The following is a 23,553-nucleotide window of genomic DNA, read 5'->3' as shown; positions in this document are numbered from 1 at the left end:
CAAATGGAAAGCCTAATTGTTTGGTAGTACTTTTATATAAGTATAATTTTTATTCCAACTTCAAAAGTATGCACAACTTTATTTTTCTATCATTAAATCACAATGAAATGTTTTAAATATTACATTTCAAGCCTTCTGACCTCACATGTATCTAATGGATGGACTTAATGGAGTTCTGCTACTATCACCTTCAGAAATGCTTTCATTTTAGATTTACCAACTTCCTGATGGATCATTTTCTCTTCAGCTACATTGTGCCACGTTTGTCGTAATCAACATGCATCAGAAACATCGTCTGCTCTGACCCTCAGGACGGATCGTTTGCGAAACGCCTCGATCTGATCTCAACCAATACCTGTGATTGGATTGAAACTTTCCTCCTGTACAGACAGGCTCAGGTCAATAGAAGAAAGCTTGCCTCGCTTCTATCTGTGATGCCAGTGGTGCCTTTGAATGACACCCTGCTTTAATTTTGTCACTCAACCTAGCGGCTCGGCTGTTCCTACGTCAGCCGATTCCAGCTGTGGTCTGGGCTAGCCTGGTGACCTTAATTGACTATTGATGGATCTGGTTTGAAATTGCACAGTCTGTCCCTGTTGTTAGACTTTGCAGCTGAGCTGTAGTGCTTATGTGGATGAAATTCTACTTTAGAATTTCTTGTTCTTCTATTATAACATAATTGCAGCAATACTTCAAGTTCAGGGTTGTGGAAACTTATTTTTATCTTAGGGTGTTTGCATTTAGTTTTCTGGTGAAAACATTGCTAAATTAAAACTGTATCTTGCTATGACAGAATGGAGATTTAATTTAGTAGAAGTAGTGAGGCTAATCCTTCATTTAGTGGTTATGGAAAAGTAATTCCAGGCTTCTTTTTTTTCTTCTTATTGTTGCATAATCGAGGCTTCCAGTCAGTCAAAGAAGCCGAAGCAGAAAATGAGCTATTGAAAAATGCGGTCATATTGCATGGTCATCCCTGGTTGGCACCAGTGTATGATCATACTGTGAGCTCTTCATAGTTGTCTGTGTGTGTGTGAGTCGGCAGACATTTCTCACGGTTTGAGGAAGTGCAGAGGCGTCATAGAAATGGCCCTGCTGGAATATGTAGGCAGTTTTTTTTTCTTTCTCTTACGCACACTAACTCTCCTGTTCTTCCAAAATCTGCCTTCAGTTACTCTCTGCAGGCTCCTTTCTAGAGAACGAAGTCTTCCTGACTTCCTTTCATCTTTTTTATTCTCTCACACTTTGATTTTTAGTCACATTCGCTGAGACTTTATGTCCTGAATGCTCAGACCTTGGCAAAAACAAACCCACACACATAAACAGGAAAACAGGCATGTGACAAGATTGTTTGCTGTTTGCTTTCTCATTTGCAAGTCTGCCCATGCAGGCCCTGTTTGTGTCAGAATCAATAACCCTCTTGGAAAATTACCCCAGCCAGCCAGCCAGTGAGGGTAATTGATAAGACCAGTAAACATCCACACTTCTTACAGTCTCAGTAAAAATGTTGATTTTCTTTTTTTTTTCCCTCTTTAAGTTTGAACATATTCTGAGAATATTTGAGGTAAAAGAATCAATTTGATTGACTAAAACTATCAGGAATGTTTAATGATTACTTTGAAGTAATACGTTTAATTGTTGATTTTTATGTGCACATGAAATAGATTTTGTTTAAACTGATCTTTTTCCAATGCAAGATGATTAAGAGAAGACTGAAAATGTGCTGCGGCGGTGGTCGAATTCTTTGTGGTAATTTTGGGGTTAAATTTCAGTCCTTCCAAAGACTGCAGGTGTGAGGCAGCACATACTGGAACCCACTAGTGGATAAATGTGCTTTTAACTGCCAGCTAATGTGGACTTTGGCCCTGAGCTCTGCTGCTGTGAGGGAAGACTGTGGGAGGCAGGTGGAGAGAAACCTCTGAACTGGCCTTTTAAAGGACCATTTTATCTTCTAATACCAGATTTATGCTTGTTTTGCTGCTTCCTAGCAACACTTGTTCAACACTTGATGCCCCTGTGGACCAGGAATATCAAATGATGTATTCCCAGTTTGTGTATACTGTAACTTGTATCTTAACAGAAATTAAATGTTGTCTTTTGACATCTGTCCACTTTTCTGTATGATGATAATTTCTATAAAAATGTATTGTCAATCTCAAATCCCCGTAGCGCAGCAGGTGAGTTTTTCTCCCAGTCCAAAACTGGTGCCAGTGTCTGTGTGGCGCTAGTTTTGTTTCCACCTCCCTGATCACTGACAGAAACTGGTGTTATCTCTTGGCTGTGCCTGAGTAAAGAACTGCTTTCGTTAGGAGCTGGAGGCCAGAGACCAATAAAATGTTCAGAGCTCCTCAATTTTCCTTTTTAGTTCTACGCTTTAGGATGAAAATTGGCACAATCTTTTACAAATACAAATAAATACATCATCATAATGTTATTAAACACAATAAACTGTTTGAAATTTAAAAGTTGTTGGTATATATTCAATTAGATGAAACCAGTTGAATCTGCTTGTAGTGAAAAGAGGTTTCTGAATGATCTGTGTGTGCAGTACCATCCCTATATGTAGGCCTTCAAGTGGGCCTTGGTACTGATAGACTTATTTCCAACAAATCACACCATTACACAAACTGGCTAGTGTAATAGGAGTTTCTGATTGGGTCTTTGTGGTGAGACAAAGAAGAGCACCAAGCATGATTGTAACTTCAGCATTTGCCTGTTTAAAGTTTAATGCAATCCCACAGTTTTATGGAGTCAGTTTTAAAAAGCACAAAAATTCTTAAATCGTATTTCTCTTTAGTTAAACTTTAGAGTTTAACTAGTGTTTTGCTGCTTCCTAGTTATAAAGAGCATAAGAGTAGCACAGCCTCCCTGCCATCTGTTCCTGTAAGCAGTCAGTCAGCTGTTACTGTGGACAAATGAGGGGAAAACCCCCTGACTCCCCCCCCCTTTCTAAATGAAGCACAATCAAGGTGCTCACATTCCATGACCACATGCTGTTAGCACAAATCACAAAGCTTGTTAATGACACAAACGTCATTAATTTCAATGAATAACTGCTTGTGCTGCCCACCGCTTCACACCTACTCGTGAACTTTGTTCCATGGCTACCATCATTAGCAGACAAGGGCCGTAAAGGTTTTAATATGGTCCTGAAATCTATTTCAGTTTGACTCTACCAGTCCACATGTTTGTCTGTCTTCTCCCAACATTTGTTTTATGTCCACTAAAAGACTTTCCTCATAGAATATTTGTTCCTCTTTGATTTCTTTTGTGGATACTTCAGTCAGCATCCTGATCATTCTGTCCTCCCTTTATCTGCCGGTATGACTGTCAGCAATACTTTTACTTTCTGCCATCAGTGGAATGACTCATTATTTTTGAGTGGAAACTTAAATGCCGAGAGAGTCATGCATCCCACTGGATGTTTTTTTTTCCCATAGGTTTGATTTGGCAGAGAAAGACAAACATCCAGGAGCACCATGGATGCTCTTGGATCTCTCAGATCTGGAAACAGACCTGAGAGATTTGTTTTCAGATCTCTCAGGTAATTCTGAAGTTAAAACGGGTCTCCTCAGGATTAAAGCACCTCTCATAAGACTCAAATATGTGAAGAACCGAAGCTGCTGACTTTATGTTCCAGTTCTCATCTCAGTTTTGCTATTTAAGTGTTAAAGACAAACTTATACTATTCTAATGTCTAATGGCGTCTACTTAAGTTGGATGCTGTTTTCTTTCCAGCAGAAAACAGTCAGGTGAAACGTATGTGAGGCGTGCCTGTAATGTCAGTGGTCAGTGTTGTATTTCAAGCTAATGAGCCTTACGGCTGATCCATTCCATCAACAGTCAGGTATTGACTGTACTCAGAAGGTAGCTGGTCAAAGTTCGTGTGAAATCTGGAATGACGGACTTGGATTCCTGGTATTTTTATTGACATTACAGTCTTCGTGAACACTTTAAAGCTGGCAAACTAGAAGGCCTGGTAGTGTCTGAGGCAGGACATTTTTAAAACTTATTGGAGAACATACTGAATTAATCAGAAACAATCAGAAAGTGAGTGGTGGTCATCATACATTTATTAGGAATTGTTGTTAAATGATAGAAAATATCAGAAAATGTAATGGAAAATTTAGAAATGTAGCTTACTATGTGTTTTAAGTAGCCAAACAATGTTCTTTACAGTTTGGTGTCTTGACCAATCAAAGTACTGGACAGAATGTGTGATGGCAGCCAGCAAATCGTGCATCACTGATGTGAAAAAGGGCTCTGCAGATTGTAATGTTAATAGGTCAACAATGTCTAGTGGTTCTTCATGAACACTGATGTTGTTCTCAAAGATTTAGTTCTTGTGTAACAAGATTTTGTCACAGAATCTGTTTTAAAAAAAATGAATCTTTTTTTAATTATTTTTCTCTCATATCTAAGCTGTCATATTCTTTCCTTGCTCTCTGTAAAAGCTTCACCACTTTGTCATAAACTCCCGAATGTCTCTTTGTGTCCTTCTGTAGGAGACAAAGATGGCAGCAAGGTAACGACAGTTGTGGCCACTCCCGGCCAAGGCCCCGACCGGCCACAGGAGGTCAGCTACACAGACACGAAGGTTATCGGCAACGGATCCTTCGGTGTCGTCTACCAAGCAAAACTCTGCGACTCTGGGGAACTAGTGGCGATAAAGAAGGTCCTACAAGATAAGAGATTTAAGGTGAGACATGGATGAAAGATGTGTACACAAAAAGGCAACGGAAAGCAGGATGTGCAAACATCCTCTCGGGTTAACTTTAGTCATAATGATTTATTTCCGTCTTACACAACATGTCCAACACGAACATTTGCCATGTTAATGGATGTAGCCAAGTTAATGTAAACATGCTGGTATTTTACACTTACAGGGAGATTTTAAAACATTATGCTTTCAACACAGTTGCTTATGTGTGTCAAAGGAGTGTATTTTTTTACTTGAAGTGTGTTTGGAATTGCAAGATTTTTTTCTCTGTCTCTAACAAGCATGAACTTTTTAATATTTATTTGATTTTCAAAATAATGAAAATCATAAAAATGATAAATTTTCAGTTATAATGAAGCTAGTCAGAAGTAATGAAGAGTTAGATGATCGATGAAACTTGAAGAAAACCTGTTACAAGCTACAAAAAAGTAGCGACTAAGGGGAAGATTTATCTTCATCTTTAAAAGTTACCCTAAACACGCCACTCTAGACAAGTGATTAGTTTAGATAAAAAAATATTAAAATGGTCCAGTCAAAACCCAAACCGGAATTTTGAATCTGTTTTAGAGGGATGTTAACAGAAATTCTCAATCCCCATTTAGAAGATGTAATAATTAAAATTTGGGTATTTTTCTTTTTTAATAAAGATAGAGAACAAAAACTCTGTATGATGCAATCGACCAACTGCTTGAAACCTTGGAAGTACCTACTTAAGTGAGTCAACAGTTTTAAATTGCTTTTTAGATGGGATGATTTTAACAATAAAATTTGACTGAAAACAACAGCTGCCAGTAAATATTTGGTGGAAATAACTGAGTGTTCAAAGGAGGCACATTTTGTCCTATAATGTGTTTTTCCAGAACAGTTTACACCTTAACGTAACAGAACGACACCACTGGAAACAATTAGAAATTTTGCAAAAACATTGAATTTATTGATTTTACCATGGACATAGGATATTTCTTTGTTGCTTTTTTTTCCTGTCCGGCTCCTTAGCGTAGATCTGCGCTCACTGCTCTGTCTGTGGTTTTCCAACCTGCAGCTCGGTAGCTGTTAAAATTGAATCTGATAGCGCTTTAACCCAACCGGTTCAACTAAACGCCTCCACTGAGCTGTGACCTATTTTTAACCTTCTTGAGGGTTTGTGCGAGTGCAGCACACTCTGAAACCCAACAAGAAGAATGATGTCACTTAATGATATGGAGGTCAACCATCTGCTGCTGAATTCACAGCGCTTTTCAGAGACGCACGCACACTCCTTGTGACTCTGCATACTGATTGTGATGAAGTCATATCCTGCTCTCTGTGAGCCTGTGGTTAGTGGGTTGCTTCTTGAAACAGACCAGTGATCAGCTGAAGATCACACGCTGTTGTATCATATAGAGTCTGCTATGCTACGCAGACCCTCGGCATCAGCCCTCCACCCCTCCTGGCTCTCTGAATCCCCCTTTCCTTTTACTCAGTCAGCCCGATCCTCCTCGCCAACAGCTGGTGAGGAAATATGAGGCAAATGAGAGCTAAGACTGTTCACATGACTGTCAAGCATCTGTGCACACCAAGTTTCAAATACAAACAGAACCCCATCACCTTCAGATTAATCTTATAGAAGTGTTTTTTTCCACGTTTTATTTTTTTCTCATCGACAATTTGTTTTTGGCTGCGGTGCGAGAGTAAAAAGGTTATTTTTCCCCCCTTTCGTGCGAACAAAGCCGAAGTAATCAGATGAGTAGTCTGCATTAGGGTGAAGCTGATGAGACAAAGTGTGAGACGGTTCTGGTGGGGGTTACAGTCTGCCTGTGGTGCATTATGGGATAGGCTCTATCTCCTATTCCCATTTGAGGGATCGCATATCAGCCTATTGGAAAATGGATGCTCACATCAGAATGCTCACTAAGAGCTGGAGGATCAGTGGTGGCAGCTAGTCTTGGGCAACATTAATGAACAATGGCGCTTGCTGTTAGCTCCCAGGTCAGCTGAAGTTCAGAAAATCTGATCAATGCTTCATTAGACCCTTGATGCAAAAGTTTGAAATGAGAAAAAATTGCATCTCTGAGCCTGGCTGCAGATACATTTCTTCATCACACCGAGGGAAGAAGCTGCAAGTTATTTTGAGGCTGCTGTAAATTCTTAATGGAAACCCAAATGTTCATTAATGTCCAACAGACATAAAATAGTTTCCCAGGAAATGCATTAATATCCATTACTTTTACTTTGATGTGATACAAAGTGCAGCACTCTGCTTTTTAAGAGGTTTTTCTCTCTTTTTAAATTTAAGCAGGAGATCAGAAGCTGTTTGTTTGCAACACTGACACAGACTTTTATTCAGCTGATTCAAATGTATTACAAGAAAATATTGGAGCAGCACTGAAAATGTTTTTTTTTCCAACCGTCCTAGCATGAGCCGTCATTATTCACTTAAATTGGATTATAAAACTTTCAGATTAACCTGGAAGGAGAAAGAGAACATAGAAATAATTGATAGTTAAATTAGTACGATTGGGGTTGAATGTCTCTAAACCACAGTTTAATAAATTTAAGCATAAAATGGAAATTAAATTGTCTATTATTATTATCAGCCATTGCATTAGTGGATTAAGAAATCCAGAACCTGCTGGTTTTGGCCAATGAGAATATGTCACATACCATCAGACCCATCGGTCTCATTGACAGAAAACTGTTTAATTAATTCAACTCTTAACATAATGCTGTGACAGTAAATGCATTAGCTGTCTCTTTTGGGGGCTTCAGAAAAATACCGGCATGTAGATTTAAATACAGATGGATGAATCTATGGAACGCTTTATTACCACCAAATGAAATGCCTAGGTTTTAGTCACAGTATTAAAAAATGATGCCCTCAAGTTATTTAGTGGCTGCATTCAGTTTAATTCTTAAGTAGAAGAGGAAATTGAAGTATGTGTTTGTGTAGGTGGTAAGCTTTGGGTCTATGTGCTCCATCTGCTAGAAGTGGTTTTGATGTGGTTTTGTCCCATCAGCATCATGAAGTGTTCAGTTGTAGCACCCCTTAGCAGCCTGCAATTAAGGCATTTTTTTTCCTCCAATTTACACCGGCATCGTCTCCCATTTGTGCCACTCTCTGTCTGCGCTGCTGAGACTCTGGTGGATGACGGGTCAGCAGGACAGACTGCAGTACAACAAGAGCTGAGCTGGGCTTTACTCAACAGTCTGCCTGCTCCTCCTCCATATGCTACCGTGTGTGTGTGCGTGTGCACCCATAATGCACAATGCACACTCACACAGACAAAGACACACCCCGGGACAGTCCAGTGCAAGAAGACGAGGGCGTTGGCTGCAGTGTACAATAGTTTGATGTCTGGTCTGTGACCTACGTGCAGTGATGTCACTTCCTGGTGGGAGAAGTGAGGGGTTCTGAGTGGGTTGGGGTAGTCAGAAAGACAGGAGGCGGAACGGAGGGGGCTATAGACAATTTACGTCTGCTTGTAAGTGACTGGGAATATTATCTATACAAGGCTGTTGAGCTATGGTACGCTCTTCAGTGCTCTGCTGCTGACACAAAAAAGACCAATGTAAAAGATGGCCTTATTTTATATTTTCTTTTATATTAAAACGACTCCAATTCTGATTTGAAACAGCATCTTTGATATCTCGTCACTAATTTAGCACTAACTTGAAACTTGATTTGTTTTTTATTTATTCTGATTAAATGGAGAGATCTTATGCAGTCCGGACTCATGTATTTCCTTGCCCATTTAGTCATTCATGTAATACTGATGAAATGACTCCATGTTTGTTTCTTCTATTTGTGGGTGAAAATGTCCCATGACACTTTATTACACAAACACAGAGAAAACCCTCTTCGTTATTTCAATCCAGTAGAGATAGTTGTTGGAATCAAAATCTCACATGTGTACAAGTCTACTATCAATAAAGTTTCAGATATTATTATGTTTCTCCCAGCAAGCGGCAGGCCACTTGCTCCATTGCATACAACTCCGATATCAAAGCTGGATTTTTATGCAACCGGCCGGATTCTGACCTCGTTCATGCTTTAAGCTTCCTCGTGTGGTCTTCGGGTTGTTTTCGCTGAATCCGACCACCCTGCATTTGTGTTTTTTTCTGCACTGGGGTTCTCAGCCTGTAAAGGTTATACAAGCACTTTAGATCAAGCCACCACAAAGCCCTGAGATTAAAGGGAAGAGGGAGGAGAGGAAAATGGAGATTTGTGCTAAAAGTATGATCTGCAATGGTGCTTTTACTATTATTTTTAATTCTTTTCCTCACTTGGAAATGCTCTGAGTATGCAGTTACTTTCTGTGGGGATACCTCAATCATCCAGTGATTACATTTTGAATCCAGTGGCTTCTCTTTGTTGAAGCACTTTTCATCAGAATTTTCTCCTGTGCTAAACAATTGCTATTATATGCCATTATTTCTGGCTTTGAGCACATTTCTCTCATGTTGTATCTTGTGGGCTTATGGTTTTTCATAAAGGTTATGCTTATATATCTCAACTCTACTGTAAAGGCATATAAGACCTCCACCTCTGTGTTGCGTAATTATCCATAAAAGAAATTAGTACTCAGTATTTCTGGTTTAACTGAAAACTGCCGACCTTCTCAAAAACATATTAAAGTAACAAGCCTGATACTTCATGCTGATCCGTCATCATTATAACAGTTTTATTTCTTATTCTCAGAATCGTGAGCTGCAGATCATGAGGAAGCTGGACCACTGCAACATTGTCCGCCTGCGCTACTTCTTCTACTCCAGTGGAGACAAGGTCAGTCAGAGATGAACATTTCACCTCCCATTCATCTGGTTGAAGAATCTGGTTGAATATGTGTGTTGGATCCATAGAGGGGAAGCACTTCTAGCCTCCTGAACTTGTCAGAGGTGTTGGTGGACATAACTCATGCTGTGCAACTTATATGCATGCTTCCTGAGGAATCAAGGAATTTGCCATAATTGGTTTTAATATATACTTATGAAGATTTCAGGACACTGAAAAGCATCTCCTCTAGTTGTTTTATTCTGTGATCATCAGCTATCCAGTGAACACCCACCTATTCATGGTTCGTTCAGTATTCTTGGATTTTTATGTGGAATATGACTAAATTATTTGCTAATTGGCTGTAGGTCCTAGAGGTGAAATAAGAAAAAACTGTTCTGTTTTTCTTTGTGTGCATTAAAGTATGGTTTGTGTTTTAACTATTAAAACTAGCAAATAAGCAGGCATAGAGGGGATCTCAAGGGTTTGTAGATTTTGGCTACTTGCAGGCGCCTGTGGTCCCAAAACTCCAAGAATCCCAGAGGTCCACTAAATTATACTTTGTGATATCATTTTTCCATTTGTTTACTTCAAAATGTGTTATTTTAGAAATGGAACACACGTTTAACATTCAGTGATTTGCAGAAGTACACACATCCCTGAAACTTGTTGGCATTCAGCCATGTTACAACAGACCGCAGTGTATTTTATTGCTACTTTTTGTGGTGGATTATTGTTTCTGAAATGGAAGAAAAGGGACATGTGGTTTACACAATGTTTGACAAATAAAACTCTGAAACCGCCATGAATTACGTATTCAGCCCCCTTTACTCATTCAACTCTAAATGATGTGCAGCACAACCAGTTATCTATAGTAGTTTTCTATTACACAAAAGTTTACTTTATTTCATTTAATTTTAGTGTGAATCCACCTGTTCTGTGAGCGACTCTGAGGTCTGCCAGACAACATTATTGGGACAGTCGGCATCATGAACGACCAAAGCAGACAGGCCAGGGAGGACGTTAAGTACTGCTTAATGAAGCGTCTGAAAACGGAAAGAGCATGGCACAACAACAAACATTCCAAAACATAGCCGCTCATCGAGACAGTCTGACTTGACAAGGATAGTTTTGATTGGAAAGCCACCGCCGAGTGATCCACGATAGCTCTGGAGGAGCTGCAGAGATGCACCGCTCAGGGAGGAGGAAGGCCTTTTCTAGTCATATTGACCTCATTCACCCAGATGCTCTCAAACACGCAGGTCAATAGGCAACTTAGAGTGCGGTGACAAAATGGAAAAAAAAATTGAGTATTATTACTTTTGGAAGATATATTAAACAATGTTTTTGCCAACTAACAATATCTTAATATTTATGCTAAAAACTTAAACTGAATATTATTATTCTTAATGCAATTAGTGTTATAAGTGGATTTGCTATGCTTCTATTTATCTGTGCTTTAAAAAAATGTCAAAAACTGTCCTTTTATCTTTAGATGTTGAAGCTTTTAGGTGATTACCTTCTCTATGTTCATTAGAATTGTTGTGTGTCTGACTGGCAGTGCGTTTGACAAATCCAACAGTAGAGCTGGTCCATCAGGACAGAAAAGTCACCTCTTTGTCTTGCTTTCTATTTCTGTCGACCTGTGCGGGGTCTCCTGGAGACTGAGAGGCTGGAAGGTGTCATTCAGCCGGCTGACAAAAAGGCCGAGCGAGGTCTGCGTGTCAAATATAGACACACATGGACTTGGCACACACACTGTGGGGACGATAACCATGACATCGCAGCCTGGAATGCTCTCTGCAGCACTCCTACCAAAGTTAAAGGGAAGGATTATGGGGTCGTAGGTTTTGAATTGAGTTTTGGTGTGAAGAAAGCTGATTGAGATGGTTGGGTGGGGATGGGTGAGGAGGCATAACTTCACAAGATCAAAAGTTGTTGGTTAATTATAGATTTACTCAAGCTGTCCCCTCTATTCTTTAAGCTCCACCTCAGTGCTTCCTCTTACCTCATGTGCTCAGTGACCTCCGGGAATACATAGCTAAAAATTTATTTGCAGAGACTGTTAGGCTACCAGAATCGGCTGCTCTCCATGTAACACTTAAACATTTATATATATATATTTTTTTTTATCTCAAATTGATTTCATCATCACATCCATAAAATTCCTGCTTACATTCAATTCTACTGCGTTGCTTTTCCTGCTCATTTTCCTGCCCCCTTCTCACCCTTCTCATCGTGTCACTTGGCTAATTATGGAGACTGGCACCATGTTGTTGGTATGAGGATTTACCACCCATAGAGCCTGGAGTGAGCGGGGAAAAAGAAGGGAGGGCTCGTGAAGGAGGCAAAAGGTAAAGCCAGTGCTTAGATGATGGATGGAAAGTTACAGACAGGCTGATGGATGAAGACCCTGAATCATGGAGTGAGAGTTCACACTGGATGCGTCTTTCAGGGAGGCAGCTGTCAGGCACGCAACTACAGCTGCCACAGCTGTCATTATGTGGACAGGTAGTCTTATGCAATTACTGATATGTGGCAGGCTCGGAGCACACGGTGTGCTTCAGCTTTTACCCTTTAACCTCTTGTATAAGACTATTTAAAATGAAGGCCGTTGTTCCAAATAGCGTGGGCTGTAAGCAAATAGTTGCCGGAGAATATGAAGTTTTAGTGCGGCATTCGAGTGGAACAGTCACCCTTAACGTTATCTGCCTCTAAGTAATCATTGCAGTGTAGCTAAGAGTGCAGAGCATCTCACAATCATACATCTCAAATCTCTCATGTGCAAAAGTGCATAATGAAAATATTTTAGCAGCATGTTTCAAGTATTAGCGGTCAGATTTTTAGAATGCCTGTATTAAGAGGTAAACAACAACGATCACTCTCCGGTGAGAATGGGGATGGACTGGTACAAACATTTTAAACATTAAACTCTTGCTTTTTGGTGTTTGAAATAGCCCCCCTGTGCTCTTCTGTTCATGTCTGAAGAGAAACATCTGAATGCTCCATTTCATGGACAATCAGACCACACATCTCAAACCAGTAACCGTTTAATCCCTACCTCACAAGGAAAGGAAGAGCAGGAAAGTAAAATTGATTCATTTGAACGAGAGCATTGAACATTCAGTGCCCCCTTATACTCTATCTTACAGTCTTGCTGCTTTGGCAGATCGTCGGCACATTCTAATCCTTCCTGATCTAATGTCATAGTGTTGCCCACAACTAGTAAAAGCTTATTTTGACAGCCGTTTTAGAAGAACTGGCACATTTTGGGGTAGAATAATCAGCTATCCAAGTATTTTTAGCTCATAAGGATGGGGCAACGTTTTAGATAAATATGTTTACTGAAAGGACTAAACTCAAAACTGAGTCATAAAGAGACTGAGTCATGCTAGTAATGGGTTTATTACACATCAGATTAGAACGTCTGTCACCGAGAAAATATAGCTACAGAATATTAGTTACACTTATCAAGCCAAGTAAGATAAACATAAAAAAAACATTACGGATTTTGTTGACTAGAATGCATCAGTTGATGGTGCATGCAGAGGTCTATTATAAAGGAAGAAGCTGTGAAATTATTCTTAACCTCGGCATATTTAGATATACAATGATTTTTGCAGACGCCACACCAATCTACTTATCAGTCTCCCTCTTCATTTTTTTCTCATTCGTGAGCAAGATACTAAATCTGCTCCACCAGAGAAGGTGCTCTACCCTTTCCCAGTTTAAGACCACTGTCTTGAATTAGGAAGTGCTGCTTTTCATAATCTGATGACGCGAACAGGACCACATAATTTGCAAAAAGCAGAGACATGACCCCGAAACCACCAAAACGTATCCCCTCAACAACAGCACTAGTCTAGCAAGCTGGTAGAGTTGGCACAAGATTAACTTAGGCAAGTAAACGGCAGTGCGAGACAAACTGTGTCCTCTGCTCATGTTTTAGTGATTTATTCTTAGACACAGTACGAAATTTGAAGCATCTGACAAAGTGGAGACTCGCTCATCATCCCTCCTTCTGAACATTAACATGTGCTTTTTGCTCATTTTCCTTATCATATGAATCCCTATATGCTTCCTGAGAACTGATCTATCCACTGTGTCCATATGACATGAGGCACAACCACACCTTCTGAAATAAACTCTGCACAACATGTAGTATAAGTTACATTCATCCTTTACTAAGTTATAGCTGGAGATTAATATTGATAAAAAAAAGCTTTCCCAGTTGTTCAGGTGACTGCAGACTTTTCTCCCCAAAATCAGATACCTTATTATTTAGCTGGGAGTTTTCAAGGAGCCAATCAGGGCTTTGCTTTGGCAATCCCTCTGGGAAGAAGCCAAGGAAGTGGCTTTGCAGTGAGGCAGGAAGTGAGTCATTGCTGTTGCTAGGCTAAATATAGCAATGATGGCACTAGCAGGAGGCGGAACAGGCTCCCCAGTCGTCACAAATGTTGTCAATGGAGGGGATGGCTGCAGACGTGTATGTACGGCTCGGAAAGGGAAGCGCTGACTGCCAAAGTGTGAACATAATTGTAGAAAAATGTTAATCTACAGGTTGTCTTGTCTCTGAGTTCTTGGGCTTTTTATCTCATTTCATTTACTGACTTTTTAACCCAGAGCTCTGTGTAGTAATCACAGAGGGGAGAAAGTGTCCAGTACAGACAGTGGTGTTAGATTTCTTTGAGCTTTGCAGATCACATGTTAGCATCTCTGTAGATTAATCTTTCTTTCCACAGATCTTGGAGGGTTCTGTTGGAAGGTTCCTACAGGTTGTTTTCCTGTGAATCTGTTTCCAGGATTCACTTTAAACTATAGAATAATTTGGGATTTATTAATATGTGGTTGTAGTCAAACATACAGATTGTTCCCAGCTAATATTTTTCTTAACCTTTACGATGATATTCCCAATAAAATAACTGTGATGCGATTATATTGGTTGGTGCACACTTCTCATCCATTTGTGTGATGCCACCTGGTCACCTGAGGTTTAACTCTAACAGTCGAGTAAAAAACTTTTCCATCAACTAACCTAAAACATTAGTCTCTGAAAGTTATGTTTAAAGCAAAGAGCTAAATTTAGAAAGTCAAACTTTAATTTGATAAGGGATGAGAGTTTGTCAAAGTTTCAAATACTTATTCTAGTGTAATTCCAGTAAATAAAATCACCTTATATTTACGTCCCTAAGTCTCTCTTGTCTGTAAATTTAGTTTCCACCCAGAAAGCATTTGTAAATGGGAAGTATGGTTTCACATGCTAGCTGTAATGTGTTACTTACACCACAAGGTGGCAGAAATGCATCAGCTGAAGCAGATTACGCTAAGGGGCTGCTCAGATTGCATTGGTTTTCAGTTGATGAGTAACTTTTTTTTTAGCTAATTTTTGCAATATTTTGTCTTTGTCTAATGTAGATCCCAACCCATAATGAACATTAAGCGTCACAAAAGCGTTACGAGTCAAATTGAGTCATGAAGGGATGAAATCTGATGATGTTTCATTGTTACGGTCAATATTTCAGTATTTCAGCACAGTAAATAGGAAAATGGCGACCTCTGCTGTCCTGTCTCCAACTGTTCCATTTCCGAATCATAATTTGTAGTTTTAATTTAATCTCCATTAATGCTCCGATGGCTCGGTTTTGAGCAGCTGACGTTGGACTAGAGGAAAAAGGAAGTGTTACAATAACTGGGTGGAGAACCTTCTGCCCTCCAAGACTTGCTTCATTCTAACCAGGAAACAAGGAAATGATGTCACTGCCGGTGGCTGCTGGGGCAGCTCAGGCCGTTGTGACTCATGACTGTGTGGTTTCTTTCCTCCAGGGACATGCAATGGATTCTCATATAGGATATTAAAAACCGGTTTATCGGCTTGTAAAAGGCGAAAGAGATGGATAACGCACTGAAAAATTTAACAGGCAACTGAGATGAGCCTGGCTATGATTTGATATTATTGATATACATATTTAGTGTATGTTTGGTTTTTGTGATTGCGAGTTTTAACTCGAGTGTCCTTGTTTTTTCTTCTCTTCAACAGAAAGACGAGGTGTATTTGAATCTGGTTTTGGACTACGTTCCTGAGACCGTCTACAGAGTGGCCAGACACTACAGCCGAGCCAAACAGACGCTGCCCATGGTTTATGTTAAGGTAAATGTAACTGAGTCTAGGATTTTATTAGCATTATGGCAGGAAGAGGCAGACGTTTTTGGTTTTCAGAGACACTGAAGAGGAGATCTTAAACCAGAGTTGGATTTTTTTCTGACTTTTTCCTTTAATATTTGATAATTCTATAATAAGCATTTATTCTTAGCCTCGATTTTCTTTTACTGCTTTGTTCATATTTGAAACTTAGTGGATTCTGTTTTTTGTTTCAGGCCACGATGTCTCTTGGTCTTGCAGCAATTTTCAATCTATTTCCATTTAAGAGATACTTTCAGATCAAGGGCTTTAGATATAAAACACAGGATTTAGCCTAAAATTATGTGATTCACTTGAATGACTATTTGACTTTGGATAAGACACAGCTGTGCAGCTGTGTGTATTTTTCTAGTGAGCTAAAAATAAAAACGTATTTGTTTTTCTCTAGACCCGGTTACCAGCTGATTTCTTAATTAGCATGATATAAACAAAGCAATACTTCTCTAAGAACACACATTGGTTAAAAATGCAAAAATAGATGCAATACAGGAATTAAGTGCAACATTGTGTTGTTGGAGTCGAGCCTTTAAGTCATTTGTAGGTACTTTTGCTGTGTACCATCATTTATGTGTTTTACTTCTGCTTTGGTTCAAAATGATTTGTGTAACAGAAATAATGCTAAGATTACAACTTTATAATAAATGTAGCAAATTTAGCAAAACTAGATGTATCTTGTCTTGATTTGTTTTTAAATCTTTTTATTCAGTTTTGTTCTATTCAAGTTAGTGAATGTCCAGATTTTCTTTTATTCAAAATGAGTTGATTGATATTGACTGCAACTTCAATTTTGCAATTGACGAAACTTGTGTTGTTTTATCTCTGCAAGGCACAGTTAACAGTGTAACAGTGTTCCTTTGAAAACACAGCGTGACAGGATAATAAAACGTCCTATGTTTGACCGCACTGAAATAACATCCCTGTGTGTGTGTGTGTTTTTTTTTTTTTTTCACCTGCTATAAACCTTGTAATGTCAGGTGGCTGCTTGTTCTGGAGTTGTGACCTGTCTGCGTGTCTTCTTCCCTGCGTAGTTGTACATGTACCAGCTGTTCAGGAGCCTGGCTTACATCCATTCGTTTGGGATCTGCCATCGGGACATTAAGCCCCAGAATTTGCTGCTCGACCCAGAGACGGCTGTTCTCAAGCTCTGCGACTTTGGCAGGTGAGACGCGGTCATGCTGTTAACATGGATGCAGGTTAATCGGCGCATCCACTGAATCAACAGGTCTGAAACAGAGTAGACTAAGCTGTAGGAAAAACAAAGATACAGGCTTGAACAAAGAACTCCAATGTTGCTAATATGTCAACAAATATCTTTTAACAGTACTTTCAGGCGAGACTTGATTGCTGCACATCTGCCTCATTTGTCAAACTACAGAGGCAGTGAATTGATCTGCCTGTTACTGAGTCAGCAATGGAGGGAGTCACAGGGCCATATTGGCATTTATTTGTGAAGTGGGGGGTCGATGGGTGCAGCATGCTGCTCTAATCAACAAAGCTGTTGTCACTCAGCTGAGCACACAGTGCCGACTTGCTCTGTGTAAGTACATACCGAGCACAGCTCTGTTGGGCTGATTGAATTGTCAGTGTCAATTTAATTTGAAAAGCATTTTGTTCACAGGCACAAGCTGCACCAAAGTGCTGTGTGTGAAAATGTAACAAATCCAGATGTAAACGATATTCTGTTCCAGTGCAAATACAAAGGGTGAAGACGGAAAGAAAAGAAAAGCTACTGACTAAATGGTAATAAAGTCATAAGACGAAAACACATTAGTTACAATTTCGCTGTCAAGCTGGGTATAAGTGGTGTGCCTGGAGAAGTGGGGGGTCTTTATTCCACATCTGAATAAGTAAGTTAAAAATAAATTAGAGTATGGAAACTAGTTGTTTCCTTTACAGTTTCCATAATTCAAACATCTCAATTTCTCCAAGCAATATCTTAAACGGGTTGTGTTTCACATATTAATTATAAAATATATTAACTTATTGTTTTAGTTCAGAATTTAAATGTTTACTAAATCTATGCAGAGGTCTCTAAATATCTCCTGTTTTTACCATTTTGTCACAATTAAATGTTTCAAATCATCAATTTACTACGAGAAAGTTAACCAGAGAACACATAAAGCGCAGTTTTCAAATGAGAAAAAAGGATTCCCATTGTGAATAAGTAATCGGTCGCCTTGTTGGCCCATGAATTAAATGCAATTAATCATCAATTATGAAGTGACTTAAAGAAATCACTTACAGAAAACCCATTTGACAACATGAAGCATGTTCAAACGTCTCAAAAACATAAACTTTCATGTCCTGGGCTAAACAAATTAACAACAGATATGAAACAAAGAGATCGACATCCATTGTTAAAATGTTGTTTCTGAAGTTTTGGGAGGCCATCAAATCTGCAGTAAGAGCCTTCATTAACATGTGGAGAAAATATGAAACAGTGAGGAATCTGCTCACCTAAATTACTTCCAAGAGCAAATTTGTGATTTGTCCAGGAGGAGGCCTCTGAAGAAATCAATGCTGGCCTAACTTATCTATTAAAATCAGCCTTCACGACTTAACTAGAAACAGAGAGAGCGAGCAAAAATGTCATCCGTGGTGAAACCCTTGCTGACCCAAACAACACAAAGAAACTCTTTTTTTTAAAGCTCCATTTTGTTTTAGAAATATAGTTACAGAGCAGAAGTGGACCTTTTTACATCTGGTCTAAAACTAACAGCATTTCAGAAGAACACTCTGCATACAGCGTGGTGGTAGTGTGATGGTCTGTGGTTGCTTTACTGGTTTAGAAACTAGGACAACTTGTCATAATTCGCCTCTTAAGCACAAAACCCTGAAAGGCATTCAGTTTGTCTTTAATCTCGTGTCCATTTGGACACCAGAAAGTCTGAATGGGTCAGAAAATGACCAGAAAATTGACTTATTAATCTCATTTTGAGTTTAGCTCTTGAAACATCTAAGAGGTTATTTTTTTCGTTGTTAAAAGTTGTAGTTTTTCTATAAAGATCTTGGCATTAAGAACCTACAGCTGGATTGTCATTGTGTCTCAAGAGGACGGATGTGTTGGCTTGTTTCACTTGTGTCGTCGTGCTTGCTGAGGGCTCTGCTCCCTTTGCAAAAATCCCACAGCCCCTCTTCACACATCAGATCCCAGTTTAGTCCCTGTGCCTATAAATATACTCTGATCACACTGGTTTCACGTTCCTCTCTTTGGCAGAAGTGGGTGGTGATTCTGACCATAATGTGCTTTTATTGTGTGTGCAGTGCGAAGCAGCTGGTCCGTGGAGAGCCCAACGTGTCCTATATCTGCTCTCGCTACTACCGGGCCCCAGAGCTCATCTTTGGTGCCACTGACTACACCTCCAGCATAGGTACGCCCACCCCAGATGGCCCAGCCTGTCTTAGGGATCTGGCTGTGAATGTGTGTGTGTTGTGGTGTCTGAGCTGTTTTTCTTATTATTGACCCCTCCTCTCTCTGTCTAACTCCTGCAGATGTGTGGTCAGCTGGCTGCGTCCTGGCAGAGCTGCTGTTAGGACAGCCAATCTTCCCTGGAGACAGTGGGGTGGATCAGCTTGTGGAAATCATTAAGGTGAGAAACAGCCAGCCGTGCTGAGCTCACTGTGGTTTGAGCAAGCGGGACTTAGATTTCAGGACTAAATGCCGTTGAGGTTAACGACGCTTTGCTGTTTCTGTTCAGGTTCTCGGTACTCCAACCCGAGAACAGATCCGCGAGATGAACCCCAACTACACTGAGTTCAAATTCCCCCAGATCAAGGCCCACCCTTGGACTAAGGTGAGTCAGCAGGTACAGCAGCACTTTTACTTCTACGTTTTTCTGCTGCCACATCCCAGCGCTTTTGTTCTGCCATCCCACCATCTAACATCCATCCACTGGAGCTGCATGCTGATTTAAGAGCTCCTTTATAGCTGTTTGCATTCACAAAACTCATTTTTTTAAGTGTAGGTTTTGGTTTACTGCTCTTGTTTCTTTTTTTTCTCATTGCATGTTGAACTTCATCATGCATCAGTTTGTATGACATGTTAATCTACCGGCCACTTTATTAGGTACACCTGGCTAGTTCTGGATTCCTCTTTTTCCATTCAATGCAGATTTCTCCTCTACAAGTTCATTATGTAAATCTCCTGTTATAACAGCGGTGAAATGGGTGACTATAAAGACTATTGGAGTCCGGTGAAATGGTGCTTGTTCAGTACTAAAGAGCTCAAGGAAATATCAATCACACCATCACTCCACCAGCAGGCTGACCCACTTATACATAGCAGGATTGATCCATACGTTCATGTGGCTCACTCCAATTGCTGCAGTTGAATGTGTGAGTCAGAAACAGGCTTTTCAAGTTTTTCCAACTTGTGATTGTCCAGTCCTGATTTGCTTTTGTGCAACGTAACCTCAGTTTCCTTTCGCTGACAAGAGGGACAGCAGGAGTTTGTCCTCTGCTCTGTAGCCCATCTGCTTGTAACAAGTGATTATTTGGGTCATTTTTCAATTGGTTTTCCGAAATTTAAAAAAACAAACAAAAAAAAAACTTCTCTACAAACCATAAAAGTTTCTGTGTGAAAGTCCCAGCACTTTGATTTAGGTGACTTTGACAGTCACCTAAATCCTTTGAAATGTTTGTGTTAAAAAGCAATTTAACAAGGTGTACCTAATGAAATGGCCGGTGAATGTTTGTGTTTTTATATTAAGCCTGCTCTGTTGTTGTCTTGGTCACTTTTGCCTGTGACTGGTAACATAAGTACAGTATTTGGATAAGCTGAGTGTAATATGCAAACAGACTTGAATCATCCCTAATGCCTTGATATATTCGATGAAGTGAGATAAGTTGTCTTTTAAATGCTACAAATCTTTTTTCAGACTTTCTAAAAGTCTTTTAAGTTTTTCTGAGGAGCTTTGCTGATTTTTCTCTCGTTTCAGAACAGTTCCTGACCTTTTTCATGGAAATGATTTTTAGTTTTCAAGACACGACACCTTTTTGTCCAATCTATGGCGAAGATCAAGTAGAACAATTTGACAAATGTAAAATAGTATTTATCACCGACGATGTGTTCTTTACTGAAGACCTCTTACATAGTCGATGCTCAGCGAAAAGATAATGGATCTCTCAGTTCCTCCATCACATCTTGCAGACTGTTTAATGGCTTTCAGATACTGTTCTGACTGAATACCGCTTTTTACTTGGCCCTGAATTTGAAACTCTGGAAAAGTTTTGTGTTTGGTCCTGGAGAAATACTGGCCACAAAAAAGAAAGCATCAGAAAATATTTTAAGTTTCTAGGTTATTTTCTCCATTCCATTTCCCAAAAGATGAATCTGAATTTAAAGAGCAAAGAATGAAGCACAGAGATGTACACAGTGCTTATCTATAACATGTACAAACCCCAGGTTTTATTCTATTTACTCTATCGCCCCATATATATGATAAATGTGTGAAGAAAAAAAAACATGTAAACTTGGCATAAATGTAGCATATCATGTAAATTATAAGGCTCTTTGGTAAAAACCACAAATTTTTTAGGCTTAGTATTTTAGTATTTTAAAGTGATTTGCTGGTTTCAATTTTAATTCACATAAGGTCATCATTAGGTAAGATAAAATGATAAAACATGTACAATAAAGATCAATAACTATGTTGAATTTAAGAACTATTCTGAATGAATACATTTAGATAGAAGTTTATGGTTACAACATCATATTCCCTAAAGAAATGTTTACAGAAAAACAGGAAATGTAAAGCTGACATGAGCTAAGTAAATGTAAATAGACTGTGAACTTTATTTGCTAAAGTAAAAGTGATGACTTTTTTTTATTATTCATTTATTTTAGCGTATTTCACTGAAATACTATCCCGAGATTAAGATCATAAACATCACATAAATGTTCACATAAATCAAGGGTGGAGCTAATAAAAGCGTGGCTTTGATCCAGAGGGGTATTTTTATTTTAATGAAGAAAGTGTGAAATGTAGAGCCTGGATCGGTTTGGGATCTTAAAAAGAAACCTGTGCATTAAACCTGCGAGAAAGGAATAAAGAAGCTCATTAAACTTGAAAACAATTGTTTCTGGAAATGGTCAGATATTTGACATTGTGTCTAATATTCACATAGACGACTTTTAAAGATGCAAAGCAAATCTGATTAGAGACCCCGGACCCAAAATGTAAAGAAATAAGGGATTATTCAGGACTGTAGGCACTGGGTGGTGTTTCATGTTAACTGAAAAATATGATTTTTTTCATAATAATTTCTCTGGAAACACATTTGAACAGCAGGACAAGAAAACACTCATTAAGCTAAAACTGAAACTTGTTTTTATTAACAACCATCAGGTTGAGGAAGAAAATGGTTTTGTGAGCAAAGTTGGATCAGCTTTTACACAGCTGGTTTCTATCAGTATTTCTGCAGGTTGTGGTTGAGGCTCGACTCTTTACTTTTTATCCTGCACACTGAGACACAGACAGTAAATATGAGGCTGGAAGGAGTGGGTGGACATTATTTCCATTCTTCACACAAAGCTTTTACTTGATAAATTTAGCCTCCAATCAACAGGCAGCCGCTGGCCTTTCTGTTCTGCAGGTGTCCTACGCAGTCTGGAGAAACAGAATGTGTTTTTAGTATTTTCCCAAGCCTGGATAAGAAAGAGAAATGAAAATAAGGATTATATATTCTGTCTGCTTTTCCTTCTTATGATGTCCTTCTGTCTTTAGCTCTATCCTTGCTGCTATCCTTCTTGCTTTCCTTTCTCTCTTCCTTTCTTTCCTAGTCTTTCAGTCCTCAGCCCCTTCTTTCTTTCCTTCCTTCCTTCCTTCTTTCTTTCCTTCCTTCCTTCCTTCCAGTAGCTGACTACAATAAAATAAAAGTCTTCATGGTTGTGTGGGAACCATGTTGGGAGTCGTTCTGTGCAGCTGCATTTAATTCACTGCCCTCAAAGTGCCAGATCACAGAAACCAACCTTTAAATTAGGTTGTACCTTCGCTGTCCAGATGTCTACCTCCGTGGCGATGACAGCCAGTCTTAACACATTGATGCTGTCTCTGACCGCTGTTCAGGTCTTCCGGCCTCGGACCCCTCCGGAGGCCATCGCCCTCTGCTCTCGCCTGCTGGAGTACACGCCCACGGCGCGCCTCACCCCTCTGGAGGCCTGCGCTCACTCCTTCTTTGATGAGCTGCGCGACCCCAACATCAAGCTGCCCAACGGCAGAGAGAAGCCCTCACTCTTCAACTTCACCACCCAGGGTACGCTCCGGACACACAAGCTGCTCACAGAGAAAGAAAGAAATTTGACCCTTTATATAGTTTTATTTCATTCCCATGTTTGTTTTTACTTTATCTGCTTCGGTTTGAACACACCCTGCCTCCCTGTGCGGAAGCTTTCCTAGTTCCTGATTCTTCCGCATTCAGCTTTTCCTCCAGTTAATCCCGTGTTTCCACGCACAGCTCCTGGAAATGTTCATTTTTGACAGATCTGAGTGTCTCTCCAGGGTTTAGTGAAACTGTGCAGCAGCATGACCCGATAACTTCTGTTCATTTTCTTTCAGAGCTATCTAGTAATCCCTCTCTGGCCTCCATACTCATCCCTGCCCACGCCCGCAACCAGGCTGTCGCCTCGACACCAACCAACGTGTCTGCCACCACAGGTCAGAGCCGCACCTCTTTCAGCAGACTTTCTTCACCATTAGCGACTTGGAAGCACTCACTTCCCTCTCTATTGAATTACTGACATGAAAATTTCAATGATTTATCAAAATGCTCCTGTAAGTTAAGTAGATTTGTGTCGACTGTGGTTGACAATTGATGACTCTAGAGGAATTAGATGTTCAGCTTTGATAGGTGTTTCAAAATATGTTTTAACTCCAAGAAGCAATTTTG

The 23,553-nt window shown here is 39.7% G+C and overlaps 1 protein-coding gene across 2 annotated transcripts in view; it reads left to right on the top strand.

Annotated features, from left to right (window-relative positions):
* The window catches only part of gsk3ba (glycogen synthase kinase 3 beta, genome duplicate a), a 33,821-nt gene that overhangs the window by 7,421 nt on the left and 2,847 nt on the right, over positions 1-23,553 (top strand). The window contains exons 2-10 of one of the 2 annotated variants that reach the window (XM_055031516.1): positions 4,503-4,696; positions 9,396-9,479; positions 15,505-15,615; positions 16,695-16,825; positions 18,931-19,037; positions 19,159-19,256; positions 19,365-19,472; positions 22,734-22,920; positions 23,223-23,321. In XM_055031516.1, the coding sequence (XP_054887491.1) occupies positions 4,503-4,696; positions 9,396-9,479; positions 15,505-15,615; positions 16,695-16,825; positions 18,931-19,037; positions 19,159-19,256; positions 19,365-19,472; positions 22,734-22,920; positions 23,223-23,321 (1,119 nt within the window). The remainder of the gene's footprint in view (positions 1-4,502; positions 4,697-9,395; positions 9,480-15,504; positions 15,616-16,694; positions 16,826-18,930; positions 19,038-19,158; positions 19,257-19,364; positions 19,473-22,733; positions 22,921-23,222; positions 23,322-23,553) is intronic. The other variant, XM_055031517.1, reaches the window with a different exon arrangement.

The sequence above is a fragment of the Poeciliopsis prolifica genome, unplaced genomic scaffold (genome assembly GCF_027474105.1).
Source record: "Poeciliopsis prolifica strain line A6 unplaced genomic scaffold, Auburn_PproV2 SCAFFOLD007, whole genome shotgun sequence".
Classification (NCBI taxonomy): Eukaryota; Metazoa; Chordata; class Actinopteri; order Cyprinodontiformes; family Poeciliidae; genus Poeciliopsis; species Poeciliopsis prolifica.
This window is presented reverse-complemented; position numbering and strand designations above follow the sequence as displayed.